The sequence below is a fragment of the Xenopus laevis genome, chromosome 8L (assembly GCF_017654675.1).
Source record: "Xenopus laevis strain J_2021 chromosome 8L, Xenopus_laevis_v10.1, whole genome shotgun sequence".
NCBI lineage: Eukaryota > Metazoa > Chordata > Amphibia > Anura > Pipidae > Xenopus > Xenopus laevis.
The window spans coordinates 99,203,695-99,225,567 of NC_054385.1; the positions used below are offsets into that span (position 1 = coordinate 99,203,695).

At 38.0% G+C, this 21,873-nt stretch overlaps 1 protein-coding gene across 2 annotated transcripts in view; it reads left to right on the forward strand.

Annotated features, from left to right (window-relative positions):
* cox16.L (cytochrome c oxidase assembly factor COX16 L homeolog) overlaps positions 1 to 21,873 on the forward strand; it is a 57,332-nt gene that overhangs the window by 25,365 nt on the left and 10,094 nt on the right. The window contains exon 3 of one of the 2 annotated variants that reach the window (XM_018231099.2): positions 897 to 959. The exons of the other annotated variant lie outside the window; for it this stretch is intronic. Within the exon in view, the coding sequence (XP_018086588.1) occupies positions 897 to 959 (63 nt within the window). The remainder of the gene's footprint in view (positions 1 to 896; positions 960 to 21,873) is intronic. 2 annotated transcript variants of the gene reach the window in all.

Below are 21,873 nucleotides of genomic sequence, written 5' to 3' on the forward strand. Positions count from 1 at the left end.
TTACAACATATAAAACATTGCACTAAAACTCCCAGAAATATGTTCATACTTTCATAACCTGCTACATTTTGTAAAATGGACATGGTAATTAGGGGTGTGGTCATAACATGGGCCTGGCCACACATCTCATTTAAAAAATCTTTACTAACAGCGAATAGCCCAGAACTATATAGAAGTGCATACAGTGTTTAGAGTTTGAAAATGAAAAATTTGGGGATGTTAATATTCCTAAAATCTTATAGGATACATTATAGCTCATTTCAGAGAGAATTGTTTTGTCCCCAGGAAGGATTAATTATATCTTAGTTTGGATCACGTACAATGTATTGTTTTATTATTACAGAGAAAAAGGAAACCAGTTTTAAAAAAATGTAATTATTTGGTTAAAATGTAGTCTATGAGAAATGTCCTTCTTATAATTTAGAGCTTTTTGAATAACCGGTTTCTGGTTAATGGATCCTAAATCTGTATAGCTACTTGTTCCATTTTATAGGTTGCAATAGGTTCTGTATAGGTCAGTGACACACTGTTCATTGAGGAAGAAGTTCCTCCATATTTGTAAGCGTCATATGGATCTATCTCAGAACTTTCCACTGAAGATAATGGGCAGATATTGCATATTTGGTGCATTCTCTATTAGAATTAACCCTGACTTGCATATCTCTGTCTCAGAGAAGGGCAGCAAATGTGTCAAACACCACATATTGTAGCATGTTGAAAAACATGGGAGAAAAGATTTGTTCTGTATTATTGCAATCCTTTTTGTTTGCTTATGCTTGCAGCACATCAAATATATATCTCTTGATGCTAGACAATTATAACATGTTTGGCAGATTTAGTGATTCTCATTCGGCATATATTTTATAAATATTGCTTTGGTTTCCTTTCAAATGCAGATAGATCCAGCCCTGGAGGAATTAATCAGCAAGAAAAGAATTTCCCTGGAATCTGAGTTTGAGGTATGTTTTTACATTTTTTTAAGGAAAACAGAGGAGCATACATTCACTGTCTATTTTTATAGCTTGGGCGCAGAGCTCTTGGGCGTGTTCGTCTGTTACTAAAATTAAACAAAACCCACTGAATTTGGTTTACCACCTGCTAACTATAAGCAGCCCAAAGCTGTGTAGCTTCTTTCATATTACATCTGGCCCTAACTTTATGGAGAATGTGAGACAAGATTACCCATGTGTTGAGAGGGGTATTGATTATAGCTAGATGTACTGGGCATACCTAGTCCTAAATTATTATTATTATTCACATCCTACCTTGCTCTTGTCAATTTTACAATAATAGAATTCTGTCAAATTCACACTAAGGTAAATTTTAATCAGGAGTAGTGATGATTTCCACCAAATTTTGCCACAAAAATTATGCCCATAGTGTGTAAAAATTTTTGTTGCCTATAGACTGCAATACATTTAGACGAATTTTAACCGTTTCATGAATTTTCAACGAAACAGGTCAGATTCATCCATCACTAATCAGGAGCTAATTAATCTGGGGCAGATTTATTCGACGGCGGAAATTCGCCATCGACTGCTTCGCACCCATTGCTACACTTCAGCAGGCAAAAATTTGCGTAGACAATAAATGCCTTTAAGAATGGCTTGGATGATTTTTTGGACAGACATAATATCAAAGGCTATTGTGATACTAAGCTCTATAGTTAGTATAGGTATGGGTATATAGAATTTAATTAAAAGTAGGGAGGGGTGTGTGTATGGATGCTGGGTTTTCATTTGGAGGGGTTGAACTTGATGGACTTTTTTCAACCCAATTTAACTAACTATCTAACTAACTAACTATGTAATTCACTGGAATGCAGAGTTTTGTCGCGGGCGCCACGTTTCTGCCTATCGCAAATTCTTGTACTCAGGTTAATTTGTATATGGCGGGAAATTTTAAAGTTCACTGGACGTATATGTTGCAGCAAATATATTAAATTATACACGTCCAGGGAACCTTAATAAAAAAAAATAGAGTTGTTCTAATGCCCTACACATGAGCCCACTGTATTGTTAATGTTTCATATGTTAGAAAATGTAGGGGGGATGCCGGTTACCCAAAAAAATGTTAAGGAGTTTTGCAGGCTATCACTCTGAAAAAAGGGAAAGACACCAGCGTATTTTGGACTTAGAAGCTTTTTCCACTAAAAAAAATTATGTAAGTATCAGAAGATTGAGGAAGATCTATGCACTCCAGGGCTCTTTGCCTGGTCTGAGCTGGTGAAAGAGGTAATGTTCAGTAAAATCTGCATTTAATTGAATTTGCGGAGTAACGTCCATTCGCCAGAGCGAATTGTAACCTGGCGATAGAGTGCGAATGACCGCTAGCGTCTTTGTTTTTCGCTAGAGAAGTGAAGCCTGGGCCCGCTAGTAAATTGGCAATGTCCCTGCTGGCTGTAACGCTAGCGAATTAATGCTAGCGTTAGCCACTTTGCCCTCTAGTGAATCTGCCCCTATATGTTCTACAGTGTGTCAGAAAATTGGAGGACCTGTAGGAAATGCAAATAAGCCTGGGTTGAACATATGAACTCCTTTCAGACCTGGCTGCCCCTAGTTTAATGAATAGGTTCTCCCCAAGATTCATATTTGGGGAGGGCTTATCTAGTAACATGGATAAATGTTGCAATACTGTAATCTATACCAATGTGATTCCCAAGAATGTGTATGCTGTGGCTCAGTTACTGTTCCCAGGAACAACTGCAGAAAATGCAGAGAGTGGTAGTTCTGCTCTATCACTGTTAGAGGCAACAAATTTATGTTTTTTTGTCATTTCTTGAACTAAACAGGGAAATTAAACCTGATATATATATATATATATATATATATATATATATATATATATATATATATATATATATATATATATATATATATATATATATATATAACAAGCAAGGGAAAGTTGTGCTCACCACTAGTTTTTAAAATCATTAGGCGGGGGTGCAATGAGGGTGTGACCACAAAATACATATAGACAAATACAAGATTCCTCTGCACTCAACCCATTATCAATATATTTAAGACAGAGACATTTTGTGCATACTGCTACTGAAAAATGCCTTACCCTTTAAACAAAACAGGGATTGTTTGTCCATATATTGCAATATATTTAAGCTGGCCAACTACGTCAAAGTCATCCCATATCTGGCCAGTCCTATGCTCAATTTTCATTTGATTCATTAAGAATTCTATGGTTTCATTATACATTTTATAAAAGGGACGAATACGTTTTACCTGCAACTTACTAGCTGCTTTCAAAATAAAACTCCCAAACTTGGCTGCCCTTTTATTAGACACCAGTGGGATCACCTGACTATAGCTGGAGGGGGTGGGAGCTACAACATGGAGCTGGTCACTGCTCTTGTAGAACTATAACAAGCAAGGGAAAGTTGTGCTCACCACTAGTTTTTAAAATCATTAGGCGGGGGTGCAATGAGGGTGTGACCACAAAATACATATAGACAAATACAAGAGTCCTCTGCACTCAACCCATTATCAATATATTTAAGACAGAGACATTTTGTGCATACTGCTACTGAAAAATGCCTTACCCTTTAAACAAAACAGGGATTGTTTGTCCATATATTGCAATATATTTAAGCTGGCCAACTACGTCAAAGTCATCCCATGAGGGTCACACCCTCATTGCACCCCCGCCTAATGATTTTAAAAACTAGTGGTGAGCACAACTTTCCCTTGCTTGTTATAGTTCTACAAGAGCAGTGACCAGCTCCATGTTGTAGCTCCCACCCCCTCCAGCTATAGTCAGGTGATCCCACTGGTGTCTAATAAAAGGGCAGCCAAGTTTGGGAGTTTTACTTTGAAAGCAGCTAGTAAGTTGCAGGTAAAACGTATTCGTCCCTTTTATAAAATGTATAATGAAACCATAGAATTCTTAATGAATCGTGTGTGTGTGTGTGTGTGTGTGTGTGTGTGTGTGTGTGTGTGTGTGTGTGTGTGTGTGTGTGTGTGTGTGTGTGTGTGTGTGTGTGTGTGTGTGTGTGTGTGTGTGTGTGTGTGTGTGTGTGTGTGTGTGTGTGTGTGTGTGTGTCGGCTATGGGCCTCATAGGAATGATAGTACCCCTGAATAATGGACTCCTTTTAACAAAACAGTCTCAATAAAGGATGATGGGGGTTGTAGTCTGGTAATCGAATTGTGTACCTTGCATGGTCCAAACATGAAGTAATTTCAATTTCCCAGTTTGCCTTGTCTAGCTCAAGAAATATCAAGAACCATAGATTTGTCACTATTAAAATATTGGGGAAAAGTGTGTTCAGCACAAGCTCTGATCAATTAACTAAAGTTAAACAAGGGCATATATACAGTCGCTTTAAGAAACAAGTGTTGAGAGAGTAGAGCTAGAGTACCCTGCTTGTAATCTGAAGTGACGGGTTAGATGAAATCTCCTCTACCTAGAATTAGCCATGCCTTTTAATTTCACTTGCCTTTTAATTTCAACTGCCTTTCATTAAAGAACCATAAGCAGTTGCTATTAAATTCTAGTGAAATATCAAATGAATATATTAGCAATAAATTGCTTTTAAAGTGTCGCTTCTAATCTTCAAAGCCTTATAAGTGACACCTATTCATATATGTGCTGATAGCCACTTCTGTTTTCCTGGAAGAAAGGAAGCCGTCTGATTGAACGTCAATCTGCCAGAAATACAATGCAAAACCACAGAAACCAACAGGGATTAGCAGAAAAAAAGCATAATGCTTTATAGCAAAGGAATGATTTATAACTTATTTCATCACTCACTGGATAGACGTGTGAATTGCATTTGTTCATCGGAAGCAATACATCTGTTCCTATTCGGCTCTGTTTTTATCAATAACCGTTTCACACATATCTTCTTCAGGCCCCTGAAAGGACTGCTCCATGATGAATATCTGCCTGCATCACTTGCACTTGTTTGCTGCCTGAGTTGTTGATACAAGCTCATACTGGATTGTATTCTCTCAGAGCTCAGCTGTTATGGTTAAATCAATTATTGAACTTAAGCTATTTCCTAATAGCTGGCTTTCCATGACCCTTAAGAAGTTATTCGTCAAATACAAGATGAAAAACACCTGATTACATTCATATTTTACGCACTGATATACAAATAGGGCTATGCAAATTCCTTCATCTTACAGCAGTAGTAGATCTGAGAACCAGCACTCAATATATAGTGAATAAAGTACCCCCTTTTGTAAAATATAGGGATATTATAAGTTACCGAGGAGTTTCATGACCATATAAAAACACGAGGCCGAAGGCCGAGTGTTTTTATACAGGTCATGGAACTCCGAGGTAACTTCTAATATCCTCATATTTTACAATTGGGGGTACTTTATTTATTATAATACACAAATTTCAATGAGTCATGTTACAGAAATTACATCAGAACTCACCGTTTATAACTGATGACATCAGAACTCACCGTTTATAAGGATATAATTTACAGGATATTCATGGCTTTTGTGTATTATATATAATAAACAGACCAGAGGGGTGCATTCCAAACACAGTCTGTTATTAACATACTATACAAATATAAGAGAGAAATAAATATATATATATATATATATATATCATCATTTATTCATATAGTGCCGAAAATTTGCTTTAGTTTATAACAAACTGGGTAAATAATAAACAAAGATTTTACAGCGTACAATAGGATTAGGGGGCCCTACTCGCAAGAGTATATGTGTGTGCAGGTATGGGATCTATTACCTGGAAACTTGTTATCCAGAAAGCTACAAATACTAAGCCATCTCACATAGACTCCATTTTATCGAAATAATCCACATTTTTAAAAATGATTTCCTATTTTTCTGTAAAAATAAAACAGAACCTTGTATTTTATCCAAACTAAGACATAGTTCATCCTTATTGGAAACAAAACCAGTCTATTGGGTTTATTTAATGTTTACATGAGTTTCTAGTAGACTTAAGGTATGAAGATCAAATTTTGTAAAGATCAGTTATCCAGAAAACCCCATGTCTCGAGCATTCTGGATAACTGGTCTCATACCTGTATATATATAAATCACGATATAAGGCTAATTACCCGTTAGACTCGGGTTATATGGTAGTACAGAAACCAGCATTCTGCATGAGAATTAAATAATTGCCCCTGATGCACGATCTTCTATGACAGATTTCTGTATGATGATTTCTGATGACCCCTAAGCTGCCCAGTGCATGCTGAGCACAGACTGACCTGACAAGATCCAAGGCCTGGATTATTACTGTAATAGGGCTACTGAAACTGTTTCTGCTACAAAAAAGTGCATTATGATTATATTTCTTTTAGTTCTTTAATGCATGCCTTAAGAAAGACACTGTGGGTCATTTATAAAATTTGCACAGCACATGTTTATTTGCAAATTGTTGGTTGTATTGCCCATGGTTTTTCCTGAACGCTAAAATATTGCACTTGTGCCTGTCTTTCCAGTTTTTGCAAATTCGCATTGCAAACGCATTTTCGCAAATGAGCCGAGTATGTACATCAGTGCGCCCACTGTGTGAGGTTGCTGTGCGCAAAAATAGCATTGACGGTAATGTAAATTTGCAATATGCAAAACATTTTTTTTTTTTTTGCGAATATTTTCTCCCCCACCAAAGTTGTGGTGTAATTCAAGCGCAGAATATTAGCAATTTGGTTTTTTTTCCATATTTAAAAAGCTCTTATGGACATTCGCAGTGGAAAAAAAAAAATTTCAATTCTGTATGCACATTAAGTACAGCACTCTTATCCAGCTTTATAAATATAACCATGCGCAGGGCACATATTTTCACTGTGTGAACCATTCTGCTCTGCGCAAAGTTTAAACATGAGCCCCACTAAGTACTAGGCTCCCTGTCTGCCTTGCACCTTCATGCAGTCTGTGTATTTAATGATACGCAATAGGAACACCCATAGGCTGGCCCCATGCACAGTTCCTAACTATCAAGGGCAAGATGAGCACCCACAATTCTGTTCGGTGTGATTATTTTCCCTCCATTTGGGTGCAGCAAAGAACCAACAACGTCCATTGTTAGCAAAAAAAAAAACATGGCAACTGAAACCAGTTTTTTGCATTTTGCTCTTCTAGTAAATAAGCTCTTTAGTGTTTATTTTGGGTTTTGTTCAGGTGGTCATAGTCATAGAACTTCTGCTGATAAAGAAGGGTAAAAATAGAGGAGGGAACTTGTAGAACAGAAAGAAATATTTTTGGGGAAATAGATTCTGATTCATTGCTATGGGTTTCTATTTTGTAGGGATGCACCAATCCAGGATTCGGTTTGGGATTCGGCCAGGATTCGGCCTTTTTCAGCAGGATTCGGATTCTGCCTAATCCTTCTGCCCAGCCGAACCGAATCAGAACCCTAATTTGCATATGCAAATTAGGCGCAGGGAGAGAAATCGCGTGGCTTTTTGTCAGAAAACAAGGAAGTAAAAAAATCGTTTCACGGCCCCACCCCTAATTTGCAATAGCATAGAATTCGGGGGGGGGGGGGTTCGGCCGAATCCAAAATAGTGGATTCGGTGCATCCCTACTATTTAGCAATATATTGTACATCTGGAGTTACATTGTGATTGCTCGGTATCTGCAGGTTTAGGATCCCTTACTAGAAATGCATAGGACCTGGGGTTTTCCAAATAAGAGGGTTTTTCATTATTAGCAGATTAAGGTGGCTTAAAAACATTGAACCATTAAGTAAACCCAATAGAATTGTTTTGCCACCAATGTGGATTCATGCAGCTTAGTTGGGATCAAGTACAAGGTACTGTTTTATTGTTACAGACAAAAAGGGATTGCTTTTTAAAAATTTGAATTATTTGCTTAAATGCACTCTATGGGATATCATCTGTTCCTTCGACTCCCAGTGGAGTATAGGGCATCCATGAAGACTCTCCATTCTCCATCTATTTGTTGCTATTCTCATGATCTCATTCCATGTTTTTCTCATCTTTATAATTTCTTCTACCACTGATCTTCTCCATGATCTATGGGATATAGCCTTCATGTAATTCGGGATATCAGATTTCTGGATAAGAGATCACAGAGTCATTGCTGTGTTATATGAAAGTAAAGAAGTTCAAACCCCATCACACATGCCAAAACTCACTATATTATTTTGTGTGATATATCACAGAGTTTAAGTGGCAGTGTATTGTGTATCTAAGTATATTTGAGCATAGACAACTCCATAGTCTAATTGAAAAGTGTATAACGTGATATGCGTGAGATTTGATATTTAAAAAAAATCAAGTTTTAAAGCAACAGATGCTAAGGATTAACTGCTTTGAGGCATTTTCCATAAGAAGAGGAAACAAGTATGCTGAAGAAAGTTACCATTCTTACATAAATCTGAGTCTTTTACCTAGCTGTCAGAAAGCAGTACAATGAAAATGCTTCCTCAGCTCTATTAATTTTTGGAAAGTTTTATATCTTGTAAGCTCTTTTTAAAATCCTAAGCACTTGTACAGCTGTGGATCACCACCCTTGTAATTTACTGCTGTTGTACATGCTGTTAGCTCTTCCTCCCTTGTGAGATATATATATATATATATATATATATATATATATATATATATATATATATATATATATATATATATATATATAATATATATGCGAATATATGTATATAGCTGTATATGCACTTGGAAATGTGCCTATTTATTTTTTATTACTCTTTATATATTTGAAAGAGGCAGTATCTCTGGGAGTATATTTTGCACTTGGAAAAGCTAAACAACTTAACAGACCAGACCATTCATTAGAAAGTTTCTTAAAGGGCAAGGAACACTTAAAATGTTCTTTCAGAACAGTGCTTGATGCAGAGTTGAAACCACACTGATATATGCCCTTAGGCTGATATTATTTTAATGGATGTTTATTTCTAGAAGGCTAACAAAATGGTGGCTTAGGCAAGATTAAAAGTGCAAAATGGCTCCACAATGTGCTTCACTACACATGAGGAAAGTGAAGAAACGGAAAATAATGACACATTCAGGGGTATAAAAAGAGGAGTGAAACATTACCAGTGATGTAGACCAGAGCAATCAATCGGATCATTGCTTTTGTTTTCTAACTGTTGAAATCTAATTGCTGATTGGTTGCTCTGGGCAACATCACCAGTAATGCTTCACTCCACTTTTTACACAGCATGATAAATAGGCCCCTCAGTGTTCACCATTCTGTTTACAAATTGTACATGTTTCAAATACAGTTCCCCAACTTGCTCAGCGCTTGTTCTGGAAATAATGTGAATTTCATCTGAAAAGTAATGTAAAAGGACAACTAAATGCAATCACTCAATGTTTGGTTGATCCCAACTAAGATACAATGAATCCTTATCGGAGGCAAAACAATCCTATTTGGTTTAATTAATGTTTAATTGATGTCTAGCAGACTTAAGATAGGGAGATCATAATTGCAAAAAGATCCCTTATCCAGAAAATCCCAGGTCCTGAACATTCTGGGAACAGGTCCCATACCTGTACTAGAAACATATGACCCAGTCAACCCAGGATCATAACTATTGGGAAATGATTTTGAAGGTATAACATGACAATAATATTTAATAGAATTTAAAAATAATATTAAATACAACACATGCATTGGGTTAAGCATTGGTCTTGGAATCTACAAGTAGTGCAGATTGTTTATTTGCTAAATATGTTCTGTTGGGTATAAACCAGACTGAGAAAGGGCTAATTGTTTCTGTTAGCAACGGTCCCATCCATTACAGAGAAAAACTCTAGTTCCTAGTTTTCTATAGAGTTTTGCCAAACCTATACAATTTATAGTTATCCAAACCCTTGATATCATGCAGTGTACTAAACGCACCAGACAACTGTGAACTGAGTGTACATTTTTTATTTTGCTACAAATCATGCAATTCCTAACTTTACGCAAATTAGAAAATATTTAAATTAGGTTTTAGGTACATTAGGTACATTGCACTTGACCACAATTAAGATATGATTAATGCTTATTGTAGGCTAAATAATCCTATTGGACTTATATAATGTTTAAATTATTTTTTAGCATACCGCCCAACATCTGAAAAAAAGAGGGATAAAAACTTGTAGCCAGCCACCCCTGAGCAGTGTCTTGCTTCCCGGAGAGCTGTTCTAACTACTGACAGATTCATCTGAAAGGATTAAAAATTGCAGCTGTTTGTTTCTCATGGAAGAATCTGTAGAAAGGCTTCTCTAAGAGAGCTGCATAGAGCCAAACATTCCTTGTACACAGCAACAGCTGTCAGGTTACAAATGGTTCTCAGGGGAAACAGGTCAGGAACGGGTCTCAGGGTGAAAGCAATGCCCTGCATAATGTCCTTAAAGGGCACCTGTTAGACGAAAATATTTTCCCCAACCAAAGTTGTGGGCTAATAGAGCCCTCACTTTGGCTGGGGGTAACAGTAGTTTCCCTGTGTGAAACGAAACGCGTTAAGCATTATTCTTTTAGATGTAGTGTAAAATAAAGTATATTTTTGTATTCAAACATTTTTTGGCTCCTGCACTCTATTTCTGTTGGATGCTTCAGACTGGTGCCTGCCTAACTGCTATTTTTGTCGTGAATTACTCCCCTAGCTGAAGCTTATCCCAATGATTTGATAGATTCATGCTCTTTCATGATACTACGGTTTACTATATATTGTTCTCACTCCAACTTGCAGTAAAGAGTGACTGAAGTTCATCAGAGCACAAGTCACATGACTGGGGGCAGCTGAAAAACTGACTGCCTAGGCCCATGTCAGATTTCAAACTTGAATATAATAAAATCTGTTTACTCTTTCGAAAAATGGATTTCAGTGCAGAATTCTGCTGGAGCAGCACTATTAACTGATGCGTTTTGAAAAAACAAACAAAAAAAAAACATGTTTTCCCATGACAGTATCCCTTTAAGTGCATGCGTGTGCCCCAACATGGCTGCTCAAACCGGGAACTCGCTCCCAGTACAGTTGTCCTAGCTCTGGCTGGGGGGCAATTTACAAAAAAAAACAAAAAACGATTTACCCCCAACCGGAGTGCAGGCTCTATTAACCTGCATATTTGGTTGGGGAAAATATTTTCACCCAACAAGTGCCCTTTAAAGGAGAAGGAAACCCCCAGGGCGCTAAACCCCTCCCCCCCTCCCCTGTGCTGCCCCCCTCCCTCCTCCCCCTGGCCTACCTGTCCCCCTGGGCAAATGCCCCTAACTTTTTACTCACCCCTCTGCGCAGGTCCTGTCCACGGAGTTCGCAGTCGCCATCTTCTCCCACGCGCGTCTTCTTCCTGCTCTGATCGGCGTTTTCTGGCGCATGCGCAGTAGGAACAGGTACCGGTACGGCTCTACTGCGCATGCGCCGAATGTCACGAAGTGAAATCGGAAAACTTCGTGACATTCGGCGCATGCGCAGTAGAGCCGTACCGGTACCTGTTCCTACTGCGCATGCGCCAGAAAACGCCGATCAGAGCAGGAAGAAGACGCGCGTGGGAGAAGATGGCGACTGCAAACTCCGTGGACAGGACCTGCGCAGAGGGGTGAGTAAAAAGTTAGGGGCATTTGCCCAGGGGGACAGGTAGGCCAGGGGGAGGAGGGAGGGGGGGCAGCACAGGGGAGGGGGGGAGGGGTTTAGCGCCCTGGGGGTTTCCTTCTCCTTTAATGTGTTGCTGCTTAGCAACTCCCTGCATTCTGCCTCACTACCACTTCTTAAAAGCATTACAAATAGTTTGCGGGAAGTTTTTCTATGACCACCAGATTTGTGCAAATGTGATTAGGATGGACCTCCAACAGTCATATCAATAAGCCTTCTTCTTAGTGGAGCATGAGTATAACACAATATGTCTCTTTTAAGGCATTGAGATCCAAATTACGGAAAGTAAAATATTTTTTGACCGCGCCAATTTTTGTGGCCACATGCCTAATTACCATGTTCATTTTACAAAATTTGGCAGGATATGAAAAGTTTGAACACATTTCTGTGGTTTTTATGTGTTATTACCGTTTTGCTAATGAAGGTGAATTTCCCTTTAAACAGTTTCCCCAAGAGACCTGCTTATCTTAAATTGTTACAATTGCTTCTTTGCTTATCTTAAATTGTTACAAAAGTATCTAAGTGCACCTAGTGGGCTCTCTGCCAAAAGCCAATTAAGTTTTAGAAACTTTGTATCTTTTTCTGGCTTTTCAGTGCAGGAGGTGAAACGTAAGTCTGGACATTTCAGTAACAAACTTGGGTCTGTGGGTTGAGCTGTCAAAATCGGGACTGTCCTGCTCTAAACAGGACAGTTGGGAGGTATGGAACTTTTTTAGAAGATTAAATAGTATAGTAAGAGAACTATGAGAGTTAAGTGATGACCATGACAATGGGAAGAAATGCTGAGCACTGGCTACAGTGATTTTTCCCATCAGCATTTTTTGAAGAGAAACTTTCATGCAGTTTCAACTTAACCGATACAGTGAGTGCCTCATAAATTAATCCCTCCCATAACCATATTAATAGTTAATCATCACAGCTGTTCTTCTTTTCTGTTTTATTTGTTCTTCTGATCTGAACGGCTCCTTTGATTATATCCTACTGCAGCGGAATTCATATGACGTGTCTCAGTGTTGCCTTTATTCCAGTCTTATAACCATGAATTGAAGGCTTTTGGTGTGATACAGGGCAGGTTATACAAATCAAAACTTTAGTGATACACATATAATGAACATGGTATGCCAGTCACTGAAATAGGATATGTGTAAGGCTTTGAGCCAGATTTAAAGTTGAAGTGTAAAGTTAACTTTTAGTATGTTATAGAATGTCCAATTTAAGCAACTTTTCAATTAGTCTTTATTTTTTTATGTTTTTTGTATTTGCCTTCTTCTGACCGTTTCCAGCTTTCAAATTCGAATTCAAAAAGACCAACCGAAATTAAGTCAAAGGTTTTTTTTGGTCGAATAGGTCCATTTTCGATCTAATAGGTCAGTTTTCGGCCGAATTAGAAAAGTTGAATCGAATGAATAGCGCATTCGATCAAAAAAAATTCCCCAAACAAGACTTTGATTTTTCAAAGTCCATCAAATGAATTCAGATGGGTTTTAGGAGGTCCCCCATAGGCTAAAACATCATTTCGGCAGGTTTTAGATGGTGAATGGTCGAAGTAGAATTTTTAAAGACCGTACATGATAAATTTCTAATTTTCTAATTTTATTCAAATTCAAGTCGAATTTGGACTATTCCCTAGTCGAAGTACACGAAAAAAATAGCTCGAAATTCTTATTTTTTTTTTATTCGAAAATTCACCTCGACCCTTGATAAATCTGCCCCTAAAAGTTAATTCAAAGGTTAACAACATTTTTAAGCCTGCTTCTTCTTGGAGTTGTGGAAGCCATGGCATGCCCAGTAAATATATGTATTTATATTTAGCGGCAGTGTCTGGATGTTTGTGCAGGCTATACATACACTGCCTTTGAAACACGTGTTTTAGGTGCCCTGCGTTTGAGGACACGTTGGCAATTGTAATAGATTTTCTTTAGTTTGTGTTATAAACTGACTTTTTTTATTTACACCTATTTGTCAGCACTATGACTGCTGGAAAGCAATTAGTTTTGCTGTGCCAGTTCTCAGGGTACCCTTGGGGTTTTTTATTAACCCAGCAGTGGGGTATCTAATTCAATTATATAACCATGCGTGCCTGCCCAGAAGCAGGTGGGCCTTATTAAAAAAAAAACAAAAAACAAAAAAAAACCAAGCGGTATAAAAAAAGGTGTTGCTGTCCAGGCCCCACATAGCAGTCCTGGTTGTTTCCTTAATGGCTACTCTGCCTTCATCATTGTAAAGGATAATAATGAGCTATCCCTTTATATAACACCTTTTTGCAGTTGGTTTCTTTGTGCAATGATAAAATGATATTATGCTACAATGAAACAGAGTGTATATTCTTTTTTCTTTTTATTGCTTGGCCACCCGTAATGATGTCACCTGGCATACTGATGTCATAGCTTTATTGCATATAGACAATTAGATGCCAATTTACTTAACCATGACTTTTTAGGGTCAAGCTTTTTCCAACCGTTCCGAATCCGAAAATACTCCAGCTAAAACCTGTTAAAATCATGTAGAAGTCAATGGCAGTTGTCCCTTTTACAACTGAAAGATCTTTCTTTGCTTCATGGTTTTTGATGTTTCCGGGTGTATAAAAAGTGAGGGCACTCTCCAAGTCTCTCTAATGTTTACTGTTATAGGGCCTTTTATATAAGTACTGTTCAGTTCCATTTGGGGCATTTAAAGGGCACCTATCATACAAAAATGTCTCAGCCTGCACTTCTGGTAAGGGAAATATGCTATTTCAGGCAGAAAATGCTCCTAGCAAGTGCTATGCTGTCGACATAGTGCGGTCGGCCATGTTTGGACAAACACATGTACATTATAATCTCCTGGCTCACTTATTATGCGCTTGTGTTTGATGTAAAATCAGGGGATTCTGCTGTAATTCTAGTCACACTCATGCACATAATGAGGGAATTAGGATTATTTGCAGGCTTACCCCCATATGTAATAAAAGGTGCTAATTTTGCTCAGGAGCATTAACCCATAACAACCAATAAGATGTTTGCTTAAATAGGTGACCAGTAAATGCTACCTGTTGATTGGTTGCTATGGCCTTTTATTACATAATCCCATTAGAGTCCCAAATCTGGAGCTTCCTCCTAGTGCGGATGGCATTAGAGCAGTTTCTGTCTAAAATGGTATTGTTTCCTCCAACCAGAGTACAATCTCTGTTAGTCAGGGAGAATTTTGCTATGATAGGTGCCAGGGGCCCTTCCCCAATGAGGCGAGTTGAGGCTGTTGCCTCAGGCGGCAGCGCCCCACTAGGTACCAGGGGCAGCAAAAATGCTGCTCCTGGTAATTTAAGAGCTGCATTTCCGGTTTTCAAACCGGAAATTCAGCTCTTCTAGCACAGAGAGCATAGTTAGGCTCTCTGGGCTAGCATACTGGCCCTCTCTGCCACCCTCGTGGACCCCCTGGACCCCCTCAGATGCAAAAAGGTAAGCGCAAAGGGGAGGGGGCTCAGGTGGCGAAGGGGCCAGGATCGCCCCTGATAGGTGCCGTTTAGCAAGTATCACACATACAGTTCTATGTATTCTTACACTTGCAGACATTTACATGTACATGTGGCTCCTTGTGTGTTAACCCCTAACACTATGGCTTGTGTAGCTAATACCCACAATTTGGATCCCTATTTGGATCCCTATAATACTCTGACCTATAATTTTTTTTTTACATCCTGTTATTATCCAAGCATCTCTGACACTGCTTGTCTCATTCACATCTGCTCTCAGTTTGCATTCTTGAAACCATGTAATCTTGTATGTTAATATTAGCAGCGAGTGTCTCACTATGTACTTACATAACAGAAAATATTTTAAAATAACCTTGAACCTGCATATTATTTACAGCACGCTTGTTATAATGAGTTGGTTTTATAAGGTCGACAGATTTACAAGTTAGACAAATGCATCTCCTGTTTCTATAGGTGCCTCTGCTTTTATAAGGTCAACAGATTTACAAGTTAGATAAACGCAGCTCTTGTTTTCTATAGGTGCCTCTGCTTATTTTAATACTGTCATGAAGAGGAATCTCAAATAGCTTTACTTTTATTATTTGTCTGCTGCTCCTTGGAATGGTATTAAATAATATTATGAATATGCCCAATCCATCAACCTTCCTTAAAAGATCTACTTTACACATTAAAAATGTATATGTAATTGACCTAATAATGACTCATGTGTACAGATACAATAGACCTCCCACTTTAAAGCAAATAATTTAAACTCATGGGTGTCAATTGAAGTTTAGAAAAAAATCATACAAATAAAATTCTGTCTACACACATTTGGGGAGTTCCTCATTAAACTAGGTCCCTTGTGGACTACCAGTAACAAATATGTTATGGTCACCCCTGTACTCATAATACTACTACAGCCACCTGGCTTTTCTCAATTCCTCAGCCTGTCTCAATCAGTTAGATGTTTCCTGTGCTCCTTGCAGTTACAGGCAGCACCTTCTTGCCCTCTGGGAGTTCCTTACCCAGACAGGTGATCTTTCTGCTCTGTGGCCTGTTCCGAGAGACCTACCTATCATTTTCCCTACGAATATATACCTTTACCCAGAAAAGTGAACTCCAATATGTGATTGTGATATGTGAAGTGAACTCCAATATATGACTGGCCTGTATGTTCCTTCCAGAACCCTCCAGTTTCTAGAACCTGAAAGCTAATGTCTTTCAACTGAGAAAACATTCTTTGTTTGGCAGCACCTTCAGCTGAGCTTACATCTTACTATGAGGAACTTTTAGGGAAAACAAGCTTTTCGCCCATATTCCTCCTTAGTTATTCTATCACTACATATAAAGATGAGGGGTGTATTTACTAAAATGTATCTAATATTTTATTAAAACAAAGTCTAACTCCCATCCACAAGTTTACCTAATTTATCAATAATTCTTCTCAAAAAAGTCAGTGCGGAAAAACATGGCAACAAAATCATGCGTCAATTCAAATCATAAGACTTTTTCAAATTGAGTCTGAAAATTAAACTTAATTGAATTGTCGCCGCAACAATTTGAATGTATCAGATTATCGTGTGAAAACCAGCGCAGATCACAGCGGGAAAAAAAAAATCCTCAGGGACATCTGCCATTGACTTCTACATGACCTCGACAGGTTTTAGCTAGAGTATTTTCAGATTCTGTTTTTTTAGTAGCTTTTGGGTATATTTAATCTCTAAAAATTCAAGTTTTTTTTCACTCCAAAAACTCGACAAGAAAAATTCAAGGTTTAGTAATAGGCCTCTAAATGTACTCTCTATAGAATCTAAAGTAATAATTAAACAAGGTTTTAGGCTAGTGCCACACTTGTTTGTATGTTCCTCCCATGAGCAAGATGCATTAAATATGGCTACATCAGGGCAACAACTGCTGAGTATATGACCCTAGTCTATCAAGGAGGGTTTGCTTCTGTTTGTGATAGCAAATAGTTTTTTTTTTTAAATATTAGCAGTGTGTTTTGTGCTGTTTGATGCAAGAAAAAGCGTTTAAAGATTATTCCCTCTAATATAAACTGGAGTGTATTAATGCTTATCATAAAACACTGAGTTGATTCTTGTGGCATGTGGATAAATAAATCAGTAAAATTGTCATTGCCTTTAGAATGTTAATGTATCAGTATGTGATTGAAATCCCATTGTTTTATGGCAAACAGTAATACAAGTTGAGGTTTATACGCATTTCCCAATACCTTTTTTCTTTCAATTTACTTTGTCTGAGGGTGAGCACTGCTGGAGGGTATCTTTTGTGTCAGCACATCGTTTTTATTTTTCCCTGTTTTCTCATGGGTCCCAGATTAAACCTGGGAGGGCAGTTTTGCAACTCAAGAAGTAACTATTAATTAATTGTATCTACAGTTAATTGCTGTAGGTGGAACTTTCACTTTACCAAAAAGTATCCCGATGACCAATCCTGAACTGCATGGGTGCCAATTTTTTTCAGGCCTAATCTACATCTTAAAGTGGTTGTTCACCTTCAGATTGTCCACTTGAAATAAAGATTTTTTCCATTTACTATTCAGCACACAATCTCTCGATCTATACTGGCAGTCATGAATGTTACAGCCAGTTCCATCTACAAGGGTTAATCTTAAACAGTCTGACTGCTTTATGCAGTAGGTTATTATTGTTTCTACCTACGTATATTTACATCTATGCTCATTTATTGTGTCACTGTCTATGGCGGGCACTATTGGGGTGGATTTAATGGCATCACGTTGTGTAAGTTTAGCGGCCTTTATTTACTTGTTTTACCCCCTATGTGGGGGTTCTTGAAGAAGACTCAAGTTTGTATCATATGCGTTTTCCATTATTTTATTGTATACAAGTTGCAGTATCCATAGAATCCAGTATAGGGTTGGCACCCATCCAGTTTTGACCCGGACAGCCCAGTTTTCATAAGGGATGCCTGGTTTTCCAAATAAGGAAAACCGGGCAGGATTCCCTAAGATTGATACCGCGACTAGCCAATTGCTGATCTCCACACCATCGCTCCTCTATGGCACAATCACACCCCCTTTGACATCAGCTCCTGCCCCTGTGACATCAGCTCCCGCTTCCCGTCTGGAAAGGGCGTCGGGAAAATGGCAACCCTAATACAGTCATATGTTTGATTTCAATCGGGTGAACAGTAAATGCTACATGCAGATTGGTTGTTGTGGTGTATTGGATCTGCAACTTTTATTACCCATTTGTTGCACTTTCTAATACAGATATCTACACTGGGAACATGCTAAAGATTTGATTGGCTAGAACAGGGTTAAACAACTGGCAACATCCCAGATGTTTCTAAACTACAACTCTCCGTATGTTCAATCATCCTTAAACACTGTAGGGGTTCCTAGGAGTAGCAGCAGCAGCAGCTTTTGTGCTATGTAAAGCTGGCCATAGACACACAGATCCTATCGTACGAATCGAGGATTCGTACGATTTTCGAGTGACGACATCTTTCGTCCGGCAGAGATCGGTCGTTTGGTCGATCAGACAGGTTTACTTTTGAACCCGACCGATCCCGCCGGAGCCCGTTGCGCATCGTATTCGGATCGTTCGACCCTACGACCGAGCGTTCAGATTACCCCCGATATAGCCATGCTCGTTAATGGCATATGGGGGAAAGATCCACTCGTTTGGCGACATCTTTGCGTCTATGGCCACCCTAAGTTCCTGAGTGTGTGGTTTTTCTGCCAGAGCATGCTTGTTTCTTTTAGTAATTGGGCAAATAAGGTGCTGACACCAGGCGCTCAGGAGAGATCTGCACTTAGCTAGAGGAAGATATAATTGATAGGGTACCTTATCTGCCTTTCTCTTTCTTTCTTTTATTACTGTGAAAAGCAGTCTTCTTCCTGGGATTCTGAATAATAACCACATGTAATACAGTCCACCTTCCTCAAATAAAAAGAAACTTGTTCAATTGCATTGAAAGACCAAGTCTGCCTTTCCCTTTGTACATGAAATAGCCTTTATTTCTGGAAAATGGATCACAGCTCAACATTGCACATGAGCTGGAAGAAATGTGATGGCTGGGAATTAATTTGTAGAGCTGTCAGGATTCAGGGAGCAAGCTTGGGTATCCAAAAAGAAGTCCACTTCTTAAAGCAATAATTATAATATCAAGAAGCGAACGCCTTCTGCATAAGTAGGCACTGATAGAATAATGAATGGAGGTACAGAGTTCTCCTATAATATATACGTACAATACAGTTGGATGTTTGTGGTGTTATCCTACAGTTGCTTCAATTACTGCACACCCTCATACACACTACCAATTTAAAAAGGGGGTATTGATTGTTTGGGTTTACTGACCTAGACATGCACATAAACTTTCACTTGGGAAAGAAGGAACCGTCTTTGCTTTCAGGTATGAAGTGAAAGGGCAGCACATTCTGTTCAGAAAGTGAATTCCTCAGATAGATAAATAGCCAACAATATAAGCGTTTTCCAATACAAATTCCTATTCAAGGCAGCATGAACTGCCACTGTTCATGCACCCTTTGTTTCCAATCTGTTTTTTGCTTATTTTCTCTTCTGCTTGTCTTGATTCATTTCTATTAGTCATTTACTGGGGCTCATTTGTAAATCTGGGCAGTAAGCCTTAGCAACCAATCAGTGATTACCTTTTTTTAATCTAGCTGCAGCTTGAACAGTGAAAGCAATTATCTGATTGGTTGCCATGGGTTACTGCCCAGGTGCAAATTTGCCCAGTCTTTATAAATGACCCCCAGTGGTGTCTGTCTATCTCAAATGAACATAACTTAAGTGCATTTTTTTAAAATTTCTCTGTAAGCAACAAAATAGTGCGGTTATGCAAAATAAAATACCCTCCTGCCATAACGAAGAGCAAGACTAACTAACCTGACTGATACACTGTAGTCCTCCCTCCTCCTTTCTTACTGCATTCTATTGTGAGATCCTTAAGCTCTTCATGCATACCAATGTACAGATATGGGACCTGTTATCCAGAATGCTTGGGACATAGGGTTTTCCATCATTCCATAATTTGGATCTTCATACCTTAACAGGGAACTATCCCGAAAATGAAAATTTAATATAAGCTTTATCATACTGAAATCAGAAAATTTCTAAATACAATTCAAAGAAAAAAATGTATCGTTTATGAAGTAATCAAGTTTATCTTATAGTAAATATAAATTTTTGCAATAGTTCCCTATTAAGTCTACTAGAAAATCATGTAAACATTAAATAAAGCCAACAGGCTGGTTTTGCTTCCAATAAGGATCCATTATAGCTTAGTTTGGATCAAGTACAAGCTACTGTTTTATTATTACAGTGACAAAGAAAATCATTTTTCTCAAAATTTAGATAAAATTATGTCTATGGGAGATGGTCTTTCCATAATTCTGAATAATGTTTTACCAGATAACGGATCCCATACCTGTATTTCAATAATTATAGAATATAACCAGTAATTTTTATTTACTTAAGGAAAAAAAAATCAAAATAGAACCGCGCTGGTTTATTACATAATCCCCATCTTGCAACATCTAAGCTAGTTATTCACTGAAAACAAATTCAGTTTTATTCCCAAGAAGATATTTCTCAGGAGTAAGGAATTTTCGATGCTACAGTAAGAATAGCAGCTGCCTTAAACGTATACCTCTAGCTCAAACAGCTTGCTTTTTTGTGCATTATTTAATATATATTTTCAAGATAATTTATTCATCGTTCAAACAGGGGGAGCATAGAGGAACGGCAGTGTAACTGTGCATATTTAATGGGTAACATGAAGTGCCATCATTAAAGTGTGGAAAATGAGAGGTGAAAACAGAGCACTGCTTTCCTGTTCCCAAGGGTGGAGATTCCATGTATATTCCTCTATTGTAACATCAGCTTAACAGATGTTATCCACCTGTTGCCATAAGGGGTTCTATCACTGCAGTCGTTTGTGTGTCATTCCTAAAATATAGACCTGCTCATCTGTGACAGCATCTCAGCTATCGTTAAGCTATCGGCTCCATTACAATTAATAGATGTGGTCAGTTCTTGGGCCAAGGACATGGACACTAGAATGTACACTCAGTAACATAAACAAACAAAGGCCTTTCTGTTCATGTTTATAAAGATGCCTGCGAATTTGAAGAAATGTAGACTTTTTTATAATATAAAAAAAAATTATGTTTTTTGAAGGGATGCTTAGTTGTACAGGACTTTCACACAGACTTAATCTAGATAACCATATATACCTACACAAAAGTGTGGTACAGGAATGGGATATGTTGTCTGGAAACCCTTTATTCAAAATGCTCCAAATTACGGGAAGGCCATAGAATCCATTCATATCAAATAATTCACATTTTTAAAAATGATTTCCTTTTTTTTTTTTTTTTTTAAAAACAGTTCCTTGTACTTGATCCTAATTAAAGTGATACTGACACTAAAAAATGAATTTTAGCATATGAATGTACATTAAATGTTACCTATAGGTCATGTTGATCATTTTTTGCTGAGAGGTTTGTTTTTGTATATAATTGTTAGTTGAAGTTCCTAAGCCTGACTCTCTGACACTCTTGCCAACCTGACTGTCCCATCTCAGCCTGTCAGTTACAGTTTCTAATGCTAACGGACTCCTGCTGCACAAATATGGCAGCCCCCTCATACAGGAACATGGGGGATCAGACAGGTAATGTAAAAGCATCATGCAAATACTTTATGGCAAAGTTAGAAGTAGCTTGCAAAGCCAATATTATAATAGATGTAAAAAAAAGTTTAATTTCAGGTGTCAGTATCTGTTTAAGATATGATTAATCATTTTAAGTGGCAAAGCAATCCTATTGGGTTTATGTAACGTTTAAATG